The following is a 13,292-nucleotide window of genomic DNA, read 5'->3' as shown; positions in this document are numbered from 1 at the left end:
TTGTTGTTTGGAAGTTCATGATGAGTTCAATAACTGCTCCATTGTTTTTCCTTCTGGTCTCCATATCACATTGCACTTGGGGGGAAGGTTCTTGGTCTTGCCTGAGTTTTCAGTTTATCAGATTCTCCTTCGTGGTTTGTTTGCTGAGATCAGAAGTTGAAGTCTTCCTGTTTTTGGTTCTGTTGTTGATGGCTGCCCAGTCAGTTTTGTTTTGCAGAATCTCATTTAGTACACAATTAGATATCTTTTTTTTTTTTTTTTTTTTTAACAATTTGATATTTTGTTGAAAGGATTTTTCTTCTGCCTAGCCCAGTGAAAGATAATTTAAGATTAACGGAGCTTTTACATGAATATCATCTGTATTCCCCTTTGTTTCCTTGCTTTGAAATAAATCCATGTTCATTTTTCTCCTATGGATGCTTGTTTTGTTTAAGATGGTCGTGTACTGGAGTTGATGCTAAACAGGTCTTGTCATTATCCGTCAAGAGGGACAAGCTAATCTTTTTTAAGAACGCGAGCCAATGCTTAGAAAGTTTGTAACAAAAACTAATGCTCAGAGTATCTAGAGTCCGTTATATATGTCGCGCTGAAGAACTTCGATATTCATGGTGTTCGTAGCTTATAGCCTCATAGAACTATGCAGGGTTCATGAGCTCAGGTACTGCTCGTCACAACCCAATTATAGTCGAATACGGAGAATACAAAGCTACCAACATTATTATACATAAGATCAAATATGCTACATCACCGTTGCCGGTGAAACACCCCCACAAGAAAGACGAGATTAAACAAAGGGCGGGAAGAACATAAGCAAATAAGTCACATTTCTAGACCCGCAGAGCCAATCAACTTTGTGAGTCCAAAGGTGATAGCCATAGCCATCCATCCTCCAATGAGTACTCTAACACAAGACTTGATCATGGGTGTCCTCCCCAACCTTGCTCCGATCCCTCCGAACACTACCAGTGCAATACTTGCCAAAAGAGCCACCACAAGCATCCTCACCTTATGCTCTCTTATAAATGCAGCTCCCAACAAAGGCACCACTGCACCTATAGAAAACGCAATTGCAGATGCTATGGCAGCCTGTGCCGGGTTTGGCAGCTTCTTCTTCTTTGCTTCTTCTGCATTCTCATTTCCACCATTCCCTTTCATCATCTCTCTTTTCATTTGGGATATCTCTATGTCATATTGAGTGTACACAGAGACAAATTCCCCTATTGCCATGCTGCATGCCCCTGCTACTAGCCCAGCAAACCCGGCCAGGAGCATCACTTTCACGTCTTGTTTGACAGCTCCAACACCCATCATTAGTGATGCAACAGAGACCAAACCATCATTAGCTCCCAAAACAGCTGCCCGAATCCATTGTGTTCTTTCGGAGTAGTCAAAACTGTCATCTTCTTCAGGCACTCGGGGTAGTCTGTTTTGGTCTGTAGCTAATGGAAATGAAACTGGAATCTCTATGTGGCCAATGGGAGTTTGGTCACGAGCTCCTTGGGCAGCCATAAGGTTCAAAAGTGTATAGAAAAGCTACTGCGTTGGATGAAAGAAGAGATAGTTGGATGATTGCTTGTGGAAGACACACGCCCCATTACAGGTATTTATAGTGGCTAATGAATCAATCAATAGTGCTTAGTGCACTTGTGATGGACCATTGGATCTTAGTAGTGATAGAAAGGATGTGACTGTGGAAGCACTAGACATTTGGAATGGCTTTACTCGTCAAAATCGATGGTTAGAGCGGACCTCACGAAAAAAATTATTGCACTTATTCGGAACAATAACAATATCATCATGACTTTACATTTTTTCCGAATAATGCAAAGTGTGTGAACAACATTGTCCCTTAAAAAAATGAAATTCGCATATCATGAATCTTGCATTTTCTCTAGAAAGTTGGAATTGCATACAAAGTTAGAAGTAAAATGCTGAAAAGGGAAGAGCACTAGGGAGTGGTTTGGAGAGAGTAGTAAATTATGCCCTAGTGTGGATTCAACACACAGGCCACCAGCACATTGCCCATTAAAGAATGCAAAAATGTCCAGAAAAAATCCATCTTTTGAAGATTTTGGTGAGAGAGATCATTAATCAATTAAGTGGAGGGTGCATTCCACACGAAAGCTTGTGGCAGCTGACTATTATAATGAACAAAGATTAGGCCAATTTGACAGCTCGACCAACACTTTACACCAGGATGCAAGAGCAGTAGTTATATATGGGGTATGAGTTTTTAATTATCCCACTAATTTAAGAATATCTACTGCTTTTAGTAATTCAACTTTCATAACATGGAAAGATTGTGAGAAGTATGGTTTCTGAATGAGGAAAAAGTAATTTTTCACAAACAAGGTGAGAAAAATATGTGAAGGGAGTGACTAGTTTGGATGCCAATAAGTAAAATGGTGATTTCTCATTCCTCAGTCAGATCACTTCGTTCACTCCCGGCCGTCCTTCAGTTGTACCAAGGTTAAATTCGTGGTAGAATGGGAGCAAACGCAGAACTAGATAGAGTTTATGTTATGCTTCAGTATGATACAAGGAGGTTTTAATGTACTTCAAATCTTCAATGGTCTATTTTAGGGTTGTCATACTTGTTTACTCTATAAGACTATTAACACTTATAAATGAAATTAATGATGTGGTTACAGGTAGCTTTCTAGCACATGTTCTGAAACAATAATCCACTCCTATTACCAGATATGTTGAGTGTTCCTGTCATCTAAATGTCAAAATCTCAGTCTTTCAGAACCTTTTCGGTAATTTGAAAGAATTGGTAAAGCTTCCAGTAAAGCACTTCAGTATAGACTGAGTTGGATGAGCAAAAGAAGAACTTATTTATTGCAGCATAATGGTACAAATTGTTTGTAACAATAGCAATAGAGCTTACAAAAGCAAAGTTGTTCATTTTGAGTTCTCCCTAAAAAGAAAGAAAATGAAATTACAAAAGCAATAAAGCTTGCACATCTGCATCAACTATCATTGGGCTGTTGAGAGAATTGGTCCTTTTATTCATTTATTTCACAGAAGCTGTAGTCAATACCACCAATACACCAAGAGATTCACTTCTCCATTGCTAATTACAGTTTACACCCTGTCATTAATGATAGGCGGAAGAAAATTGTCATTGTTTTGAGTATCATGCAGTGTAATAAAAACTAGGATGATATTAAGAATTTGGTTAGCTGATAGCTGATGAAAATGAATCAGACACTGACCCTTTGAAACAATAATCATCACTTTTCATGATAGGTTGGTATTGGCACCCCAGACTCTGCTGTCAGCTGTTTGTAAGCATTTTGCAATCTTCGGGTCACGGGCCCCACTTTTCCGTCACCAACTAGACGCCCATCAATCTTCACAACCTGGTAAACACAATCGCATCACGTAAGTAATTGATTCTTGTAAGGAGGAAACAATTACAATTTAGATAACAGGAATTAAACTGGCACAATCGAGGCATAGTTTTGATCCTGTTATACTTGAGGCACTTACAGGACTGAGTTCTCCCATTGTTCCGGTTGTCCATACCTGCATCCATTATAGCAGAAAGTCGATATATTAGACTAACCTAAAGAAATATGTGACATTATGCTCTTAAAGAATTTTTATAATTATACTGTAATATTGTGTAACCATCTATACATATCATGCAAGTATTCCTCTAGTAATCATATAAGCGAACCTCATCTGCAGTATGGAACTCTGATAGGCTGATATTTCTCTCCTGTAGGGGAAACTTCTCCTGCACCACAAGGTCCATAACCTGAAACCACAAAAGTATAAGCGAGTCAGCCGAACACTGAAGTGCATAATGTTATCTTCCAGTCAAATATCTGTTCTTGTATATGGGTGTGTCAGGATGTTGCAATCTTTAGTAGCACTTTCCCCAACAGGGATGAAAGCAGATTGATTGATAGGATTCATATAAAATGGATTTTTTTTTTTCTTTCATGTTAATTTGGTGTACCTGATTATATCATTCTTACAAATTAAACAACGTGAAGTTCAATTTAGGGAGTACGGTACTATATGTTGCAATAAGATGGGAATGACTACTTACAGTTGCTCGAGTCACACCAGGAAGGCAGTAATCAGCATGAGGTGTCAATACACCGCCTTTCTTCACTAAAAACTGCATCAGCGATAGTGCAAATGTCAAAGAAATTTACATAGAGTTGAAGGAACTGATTTCCTTCAATGACAATATATCAAAGGAAATGATGAAATGATAGGACTACATGTGAAAAAGGGAACCTAGAACTGCCTAGTTTTCATACCAAACCTGAAAAGCAAAACCAGAGACTTACAATGTTTGTAGCATTTGTTTCAGATACATAACCATCCTTGTCAAGCATGATTGCATCATCAGCGCTTGCATTATTGCCTTCTATCTGCACTATTCAAGTGACTTCATCAAAGCGTGTCAAAATTCTACAAGATCATATACATGGGAAGTGGCACTAGCTTAATTCCAAAACATGAACATCTGTGAGACTAAGAATTGACCGTATTTATAAATAAATAAAAAATCCACCTGCATGATATGTGAGAAGAAGAATGACTGTTCTAAACATGAAGTAACCTTGTTATCTGATGAATAATTATGAGCCATATCAATAGGACAAACCTTTGCAAGGATATTGTTGAGCAGGTTATTGTGGTGAATCTTTGAATCCAAATTCTGGTACCAACAACAGAAGAAAAGAAAGTCAATTACTTGGAGTAAACAACAATCAGATAAAGCACGGTGGTTTTTTTTTTTTTTTTTATGCCTTCATTATCAAAGTATATGCAGGCAAATAATAAGCAAAAGAGAAAATAAGAAATTAGAACATTACATTCGGTGAATTACGACGTGTTGTAGCTGTAACAAGAGTTATACCCTTTGTATTGTCATACACGGGGGGTTTCCATTCAGCAAGCACTGCATGTTTAGAAGAAATAGAAAGTATAACATATGAAATAAAACTCGTTTTACTAGTGCACTATGCAGTCAAGAAAGAGTTAGTGCAGTGTAGCCTAGACTTGTTTTGTTTTTTAGTAGGCTTAGGCAGTTAGGCTGATGCCATTAGTTGGGTAATTGATTTGCCCAGTTTCAATGAGTAGCCACAAACCAACTACTTGTATGTAGTGTAAAGATGTAGAGTATCAAAAATGGAAGAAGATTAAGAATTTATTTTACCAATCAAGGTGCATCCGTAAAGATTGAATGCTGGGCTCATGCCAGAAGTAACCTGAAGAAGACGACAATGATAAAAATCAGTAGATGTATAAAGACAGCACCAGACAACTACATCAAAAAGAAATTTAAGACTTGGCTTAATTCAATGACAAGCAACTAAAGCGGAAACACTAGCAACTTCCCACTCCCTGGATGCATTTTACCACTCAATTGATTAACAATCACATCACAATAACCAAGAGCCACAACATAAAAGGAAGGATACAGAAAAATTTCAGAGTGGAAGATAATATAGTGTTAAGAGCCATTATGCTTAAGATAATCAAAAGAGCCTACTGATTTGCTGAACCCTTGTGATACTTTTGATGGGGTCTTACAAAATACCATTAGTGTAAGGATTTTTATTCAAGGAAAAAGTACACGAACTTTACAAAGAGAGGAAATAACTTAACAATCTATGTCATGGTTGACATGTACTATTGCTGCCTTGCACCTGGCTGTGAACTATGATAAATAATACAACCCAACAATGAAAAGTATAACAAGTTTTGAGAAAAGCTGATATGGGGGCCAGAAACAATGCACCTTTTTGCCACGAGTTAAACTTAGTCGGATGTGTGAATTGTCAAACATTCCATTCCGAATAAGAGTTCTGAATATGGCTTCTTTAACCTGCAATAATGAAAATCCAATAGGGTACAAGGATGAGCCGAACTCCTTCCTAAACTAGCAAAGTCCACTGAAGCAAAAATCTCTGGATATTAGACCCAATACAGTGAATTGAGCAACTCTCACCTCTTCACGAGTAGGAACATTGTTGAATGCCAAAGCCTTTGCTGAGTCAAATAACCTATTGATATGAAAACAATGTTGATTAGGACTTGTCAATAAATGAAAAGATATATATTAACAGGAAAAAGTATTAAAAAACAAACTACAGCAGAACATTGTAAATCACAAGTTTTTGCACAACTTCTTCACTGACCTATCCAAATGTTCTTCAAGCTTAAATATTTTCCCCTGGTAAACTCGAAGTCCCTCCCAAACTGAATCACCACCTTGGACAACCGAGTCGAACACAGAAACCTTAGACAGAGGTTACACAATAGAAAGTAAATATCTTCAAACACTTTTAACATTATAACAAAGACTGAAGGGCTGATTATCTCACTGGAGATCATCAAGTGTCCCATGTACAAGTACCTTTGCACTCTCTCGTGGAACAATCTCATCACCAACCCATGCAAGTAACGTCTCATTTTCTGGAACTGGGAGTTCGGGTTCAGGCAAACCAGACTTCATAAGGCATGATGTCTGCCTCAAATGGCGCCGAAGGAAGTTGTAGAAGGGTAGACTTTGCTCAAGTACATCATACAGAGGAAAAGGAAATGGCTGAAATACATGCACAGAGCATAAGCATACACTTTCAGTGAAGATTTATTTGTGGAAAAAATGGCTAGTTCCTTGATCAAATTTAAAAAATTCTCATAATTTGAACATATGATAAACCTAATGTAATGAAATGCAGAAACAACATACCATGGGATATTTTTTTGCTGGCTGAAAGCATGTTGATTTATGCACACTCTCATACCACCATGGAGCCCAAACGCCATCTACTGGTTTCGAACCAGCCTCCCACCTATAAGTTTTACATATGAACCTTGTCATGTACACACTAACAGACATAATGTTGGAGAAGAGCAATTTATGACATCTAAATAATACACATACTTTTAAGCATAACTTTCATTGCTCAAAACAGTAATTCTCAGTGAAAGAAGATTAGTTATAGACAACTCCTTGAAAAGAGAGTAATCACATTACTTCAAATCACATATATGACAATGAGCAAGGCCAAGAGACACTTGCATTAGGCATGGACTTCTGATTAGATAGAAATTATGTTTCAAATTATGGAAGAACGGCAAAAGTGAACCTTTATGCAAAACCAAACTCAGAGTTGTGCCATGACATGATTTAGAATGCATAACAATCAAAATTGGTCTTCATTTTGCACATTGACGCCAAACCTAGAAAAAATGTTCTTCCATGTTATACATCATATCATATCATTTTTTTTTTTTGGGGGGTCACAATATCATATCATATTTACATTCTACTAAAAAAGACCAGAGTACTATCACACTACAATACTTTCAATCTTAATGGGATATGCCGAAAAGCTTTTGCATACTTGAGCATTGTGGACTGAAAAGGGATATCCAAGTCTTCACAAAGTCCGCGCAGTGTACGCTGCATTACAAACCAGATGACATAAGAAACCAAAAATAGAAGATTGAGAACTTTCTCTCCAAAATAATTTACCGGAAAAAAAGAGAGAGAGAACGCTGAACAAGCTATTGACCCAAAAAAGTTGCCTTCCTTTTAGTAGCTGAGATATTCCTGGCAATGCGTTTGTGAATAGAAGATAATATTCATATTCTTTCTTTTTCCTTTTTTGAATTAATAACAAGTAGATTTACTTCATGAGAGAAATGTTTGACTTAGACCAAGTCAGCAAACATGATATTCTTCAGACAAATATGTATCAAATCTCAAGGTTATAAAGAAGAGTTTCTTTTCTTATATGCCCAAAAAAGGTTTAAACGGAAAACAGATCATGACAACACTAAATGATGAAAGTATGAAACTTCATAGCTCAAATTCATAGCTCAAATGCTCTTAACACCTCAGGATCTTCTTGAAGTTCGGCTGCATCAATGACAGGTGGGGGCTTCCCCAATTGGGAGAGCTCACTGTATATACAGACCAGATCTGCGAAACCTAACTCAACAAGGGTTGGAGGCACAACCTTGCCAAAGGATGGCTGAAAAGAGATAAAATAGTGGAGTCAGTAAAGCTCAGCTATGTTAAATAGTGGAGGCACTAGCTTCATTGCTGTAAATGTTGGTTAACAATTGCAAGTATAAGCAGGTCCAAAAGAGGAGGTGCCAAGACCATGGCAGAGATTTTAAACTGTTATTGAAGATAGACAACTGACCAACTAAAAGTTTTCAACAATATCTTACCAATATATCAAGGGGATTCCTTGTCAAAATGACATGCTTTCCTTTCTTCATTAGATCAATTGGTAAGCCAGGGACACGTTGCTTTGCTATATGCTGTAGATTACAAGAGATACGACAGTATTATAAAGCCACCAATACATAGAAAGAATAGTTTAAACTGATTCAGTTAAGATAAAAGAACCAATATGCTTTAATTGGATACTAAGCAGATACTAATGATAGATATAAGGTTCGTGCTTTCAAGTAAAACTGCATACACATTTCGGTATAGTACATTTTGTGTTTTATGCAAGAAATGAGATCTTAGAAAAATCTCATAGATCTGCACTGAATATTGGGATTCTCATGTTAATACATCTTTAAGAAATCTACTTTCTTCATGCTGTTAAAGACTTAATAGCTTGAGAAAAGAAATTCACAACATGAATTGAAAGGAGAAAGCCTGACATTTTAGGTAACATAGACATGCAATATACTTAATGACAGAAAACAGCTTATCACCTTACAGAAGCGATACTTCTTGCTTCCTGGACCAAGAATGATCTCATTTACGACTTTATTTCCATCAGGTTCCTGGTACACACAATACAAAAGTTGAAAGTGCGAAATAGGGACAAAGAGAATCACAGATGATAAAAGAAAATGGTGATGTTTACAACTACAGATCAGAAGAACTGAATGCAAATGGTAACATATTAAAAAAATTGACCAATGCAGATAGTAGCAAAGTTGTCCTCTAGCAGCAAGAAAAGCTCGTGGAAATCAAGAGATGGAATTTCAGTGACGTACCATTTGGGAAAGTACTTCCTCCCTGTAGGGCCTATCAAAACCTGTCACCCGAAGGAAAGTTGCGTAGAGCGGTTCATCAAGCACTTCTATGTCATCCCTCTATAAACAGAAACAAAACAATAAATGCCTCAATTACTAATACTTCATCACTAAAAAGAAGATGCATTACTGAACCAATCTTAGTAAAAACTTCAAGGTCAAGTAGCTTGACCTACCAACCAATGCACAGTAATGATGAACACACCAGAACAACACTGGTAATCAATACTGTTAACTTCATCAAGTTTCACCAAAACCAAAATTCTGGTCAAAAGGCTTGTTAGAGTTCATAAATCTTTTTCTTTTTCTTTTTCCTTATTTTCTCCAAACTCCATTGTTGTCAACACTTCATGTCTAGCTTTCATTCAAAGAACAGAAAAGATCTATCTAACAGTAACCAGAATTAGAATATCAAAGAAATTGGAATGGCACCTGAGCAAAAGAGTACATGAGGCTTGTACTCAGTGATCTTGGGGTAGCCCATAAATGAATCGGCTCCACTGCAACCTCTCCTTGGTTCTTCAGCTCTGCCATGGTGAGTTGGTGACTTTGATTTATGGGTTTGGAATAGTATTCAAAAACTTTGATACAGTAACTGGGATTTGAGCCTCGGAGCCTCAGAGTTCAGTGCATACAATGCTCTACTGATAGCTCTGCAACTAAAAGTGATATCTATGGTTGAATGTGATATCTATGATTGAATGATTGGATTTTGGCTTTGGCCTACATAGTTTTTGTCAGAGCAAAAGGACAGCAGAGTTAGCACTGCACCAATCTCAATGGTCAAGAACTAACTGCAGTTAAATAGTTATTAACTGCAGCGCTGACTTAACCATTTTCAGACCAAAGCTTTTGTTAAGGCAAGATAAAGATTCCTACCAATCAGGAAATGAGTGATCCCAACGTGTCTTTGGGACGTTGACTTTTCCAAAAATGACCATTGATGTTGAGATTAAGATAGAGTGGTTAAATTTCATAGTTAAAAGAGAAAAGAACCGAGCTTTAATGCGTGCACGAGACTCGAACTGTGTTATTGGGGTATGACTTGACACCCTCTTTTAACAATGATATGACTTTTTTCGAATAAGGGAGTGAAAGCTCATCAATTACTGTATTTAGAATACAATTCAGTGATTAACAAGTCAGAATACCACAAAATTCTTTAACAATAAATGGGAAAGTGTTGAACAATTGATGCCTCTGTTATTTACATGAGATGGAAAACAGTCGTATAGTGCTGCGATCATATGATTTCATGTAAGGAAGAAAATTTTGAGGTCTAAGCGATTCAGTTAGGTCGTCGATGGTAAGGTTGGCCTCGTCTAGCAAAGTGAGAAACTTATTGAATGTGTTGACATTGCGAATGACAGAAGCAATTAAAGCTGTCGGACGCTTCTTCAATCCAACATTTGAGGCACCATTGTCTGTTCTTTTGCATAGAGAAGCATCGGATTCATCACCATTGTTAGCATTTGCTTCATGAGTTACATTGACTTTAGCATCACTACTACTTTTACTTCCCAATGAAAAGCCCGGATGATTACCACTGCACTGGTCAGGATACGGTTTTGCCTGGTTTAAAAGAAGGGTAAGTACTCGAACAAGATGTGGGAGGCATACTGGATCGTATATTACATCTGCACCCAAACTGTAGAATGAGGAAAAGGATTAGCATGCTTGTAAGGATTCGTTAGCCCAAATTCTAAACAGTTAACTAAACGCACTGCAGTGTTAGATCTAACTTCAATCTAATAAATAAAGGACAACTTAAAAGCAGCCTAAACCCTGTACTCTTATAGTCTGCTCACAAAAGAAAGACTCACATTATATCTGGCTTGTGGTTTTGAAGCTCCTTCTCTGACACAGATTCCCATGGCAGATGAATGCATTTTACCTGCCCATCATTAAGTTTTTCAGATTAGAATTCATGCGGCTCTCATACACTGGCATTAAGTTTTTTACCGACTAAAGTGATATCATTGCCAGAGTCTTACCATATTTGGATCTTCAGTAGTTTCTGACATATCAGTTTCAACGCTCAAGTGGTTCAGTTCCAGATTAAGCTTCATGTTTGCTAAAGTTGACAGGTCACCATCACTTAGTATGACCTATATCAAACACAAAAGTTTTCCAAAGTGATTCACAATATGAAGATTGACATCATTTGCCTTAGTGAAATAAGTGATACATATGTCTCTGTATATGCATGTACGTTCTGAAAGTTTAAAGACTATACATGGCATGGTTAATCACACTCGACACTTATTAAGAACCAAACAATGCGGACTCTAAATGTGTTTCGTCACTTCATTATAAATCACATGCTTTGTGGTCCAAGAACACATCTCCTAGAACTTTAACTTAGTAAAGTAGTATCAATAATGTCAGCATATTAGTGTTAAATAATCCAATAATATCTTGAAGATAACATTACCTTGGATGCTTTCACATGGGCAAGACAGATGCCAACCAAACCAACACCCGAACCGACCTATTTTTGAGTTCATGGTAAACACAATTCAATTGTAAAACTCACACAGGCCATCATAATTGGATGAATTCTTGAAGTTGTAACATACCTCAAAGCATGACTTATTAGAGAACAATTCTGGAAATGAAAGTATGTACTCTGACAAAAGAAGACTTGATGGCCAAACTGAACACCTACATCAAACAAGCCAATACTAATTGCAGTTAGCATGCTTCATACAACTAAAGAAGAGAACCACTTAATAGATCTAACTAAAATGATTATTTATATATTAGTACAGACTACAGACTAATCAAACATGTAAACTGGTAAAACTTGTCAGAGTCTTGCATGTCTTACAACTAGAGCAGGTAGCACATAAAAATTAGAATTTCCCCTTCATGCATACACAGGTATTAATCAAAAGCAGAGATATGGGTTTAATGGGTTTATAGGGGTCACTGTAACTATTAGATACCTACTAATGGGCTAGCTACAAAGAGCAAACCATTGGATTTGGTAACTTCTTTTACTATAAATGACTTGAATTTGGCAAAGGCATCAATTATCTGGTTTAGTAGATATCAATTAGAAGACAAAAGATATGAATGGTGAAACATACCCAGTATCTCCTTCAAGCATGTTGAGAGAACATTGCAGCTGAACCATCAGTTTCCTTGATTCCAAACATCTTGAAAGTTCAAGACAACCTAGAGGCAGCAAGTCATTCAATAATCTGCTACCAAGAATAAGAAACATCACCCACAACCTCAAGTGGAACTGAAACTATTACCATCAGGAAAAAGAAATGAAATGTACTTGAAGACCCTTGCATTATCTTTCTCCAAATCATTCTCCTAATGAACAAAACAGCTTGTTAGTTTCAAGTTTCGACTGAAAACAAATGAATAACCTGACCAAATAACAGCATTATACCACTATTTTTTCATTAGCTATACCTTCAAAGTAGTCATGTAATGTGCATAATGTTCGTATAACTCATCAATCACATCACCGTGGTTCAACTCAACTTCAGCAATAAGCTTCTTCAGAAACTTCCTCAGATAAGGCGCATATAGTTTCCCCGCCTGCATTCACCATTCAACTGAACCAAACTTCATAATCAAGAAAAGTAATATCTCAAATCGCATATATAAAAACTTTAACTTCATATCAAACAACCACTAACTAATTGTTAATATTTACCCTGCTTTACTATCAACTCAAATTCACATACTTTTCGCTTCCAACTACACATGCATAAGGGTATAAAGATTAACAACTCAATTTTGATACAAATATCTATAGAAATATAAAACCAACATTGAAACTCTATATAATAAAAGGCATTAGAAATTTACATATTTGGTTATGCAATGCTCCCAAATAAACCTCTGAACTCTCTCAGTAACCGACCCTCCACCGCATTCCCTACACAAATTCACAAACACAAAAAGCATTGATCAGCTGCTAACATGCGCCACCAGACGCTAAAATGCGCCGGATTGGCAAAGGATTCTTCTGCAATTGATTTTGAACATTTGATTCTAATAAGTTAAAGTGCGCCGCTTTGCGCTAACGTGCGCCGGTGGGTTACCTGGCCAGGCCGATCAGAGAGTCGGTGGGCTCCATAGCGAGGAAAGCTGAGAGCAGCTGGAGCTCCTGGTCCGCCATGGTCCGTCGTCTGTTGACCGTTCAGAGAGTCTTCTAGGGTTTTAGCAAACCCCCAATTCTATTTTACGCCTCCACGACACGACGTCGCAGTGCTCGACTTTGC

The 13,292-nt window shown here is 37.3% G+C and overlaps 2 protein-coding genes across 2 annotated transcripts; both read right to left on the bottom strand.

Annotated features, from left to right (window-relative positions):
- Window positions 1-192: 192 nt before the first annotated feature.
- LOC133720637 (vacuolar iron transporter homolog 4-like) lies at window positions 193-2,057 on the bottom strand. Its single transcript, XM_062147045.1, has one exon. The coding sequence runs from the start codon at window positions 1,507-1,509 to the stop codon at window positions 820-822; it is 690 nt and encodes a 229-aa protein (XP_062003029.1). The 5' UTR covers window positions 1,510-2,057; the 3' UTR covers window positions 193-819.
- Window positions 2,058-2,818: 761 nt separating this feature from the next.
- Window positions 2,819-13,264, bottom strand: LOC133720283 (branched-chain-amino-acid aminotransferase-like protein 1). The gene is made up of 31 exons (XM_062146513.1): window positions 13,113-13,264; window positions 12,877-12,946; window positions 12,475-12,603; window positions 12,309-12,372; window positions 12,138-12,225; window positions 11,625-11,709; window positions 11,480-11,536; window positions 11,040-11,153; window positions 10,869-10,939; window positions 10,284-10,693; window positions 10,098-10,127; window positions 9,478-9,572; window positions 9,007-9,105; window positions 8,719-8,790; window positions 8,218-8,310; window positions 7,878-8,015; window positions 7,383-7,441; window positions 6,725-6,827; window positions 6,389-6,577; window positions 6,171-6,271; window positions 5,981-6,035; window positions 5,771-5,857; window positions 5,186-5,237; window positions 4,842-4,927; window positions 4,631-4,684; window positions 4,311-4,394; window positions 4,064-4,135; window positions 3,686-3,766; window positions 3,496-3,531; window positions 3,219-3,365; window positions 2,819-3,094 (listed from the first exon to the last, which is right to left on the bottom strand). Exons 1-30 carry the CDS (start codon window positions 13,187-13,189, stop codon window positions 3,237-3,239), a joined length of 2,880 nt encoding a protein of 959 aa, XP_062002497.1. The 5' UTR covers window positions 13,190-13,264; the 3' UTR covers window positions 2,819-3,094; window positions 3,219-3,236.
- Window positions 13,265-13,292: the final 28 nt, after the last annotated feature.

The sequence above is a fragment of the Rosa rugosa genome, chromosome 7, assembly GCF_958449725.1.
Source record: "Rosa rugosa chromosome 7, drRosRugo1.1, whole genome shotgun sequence".
In the NCBI taxonomy this organism is placed as follows: Eukaryota; Viridiplantae; Streptophyta; class Magnoliopsida; order Rosales; family Rosaceae; genus Rosa; species Rosa rugosa.
The sequence above is the reverse complement of the archived record's forward strand: the minus strand, read 5'-3'. Positions and strand labels throughout refer to the sequence as shown.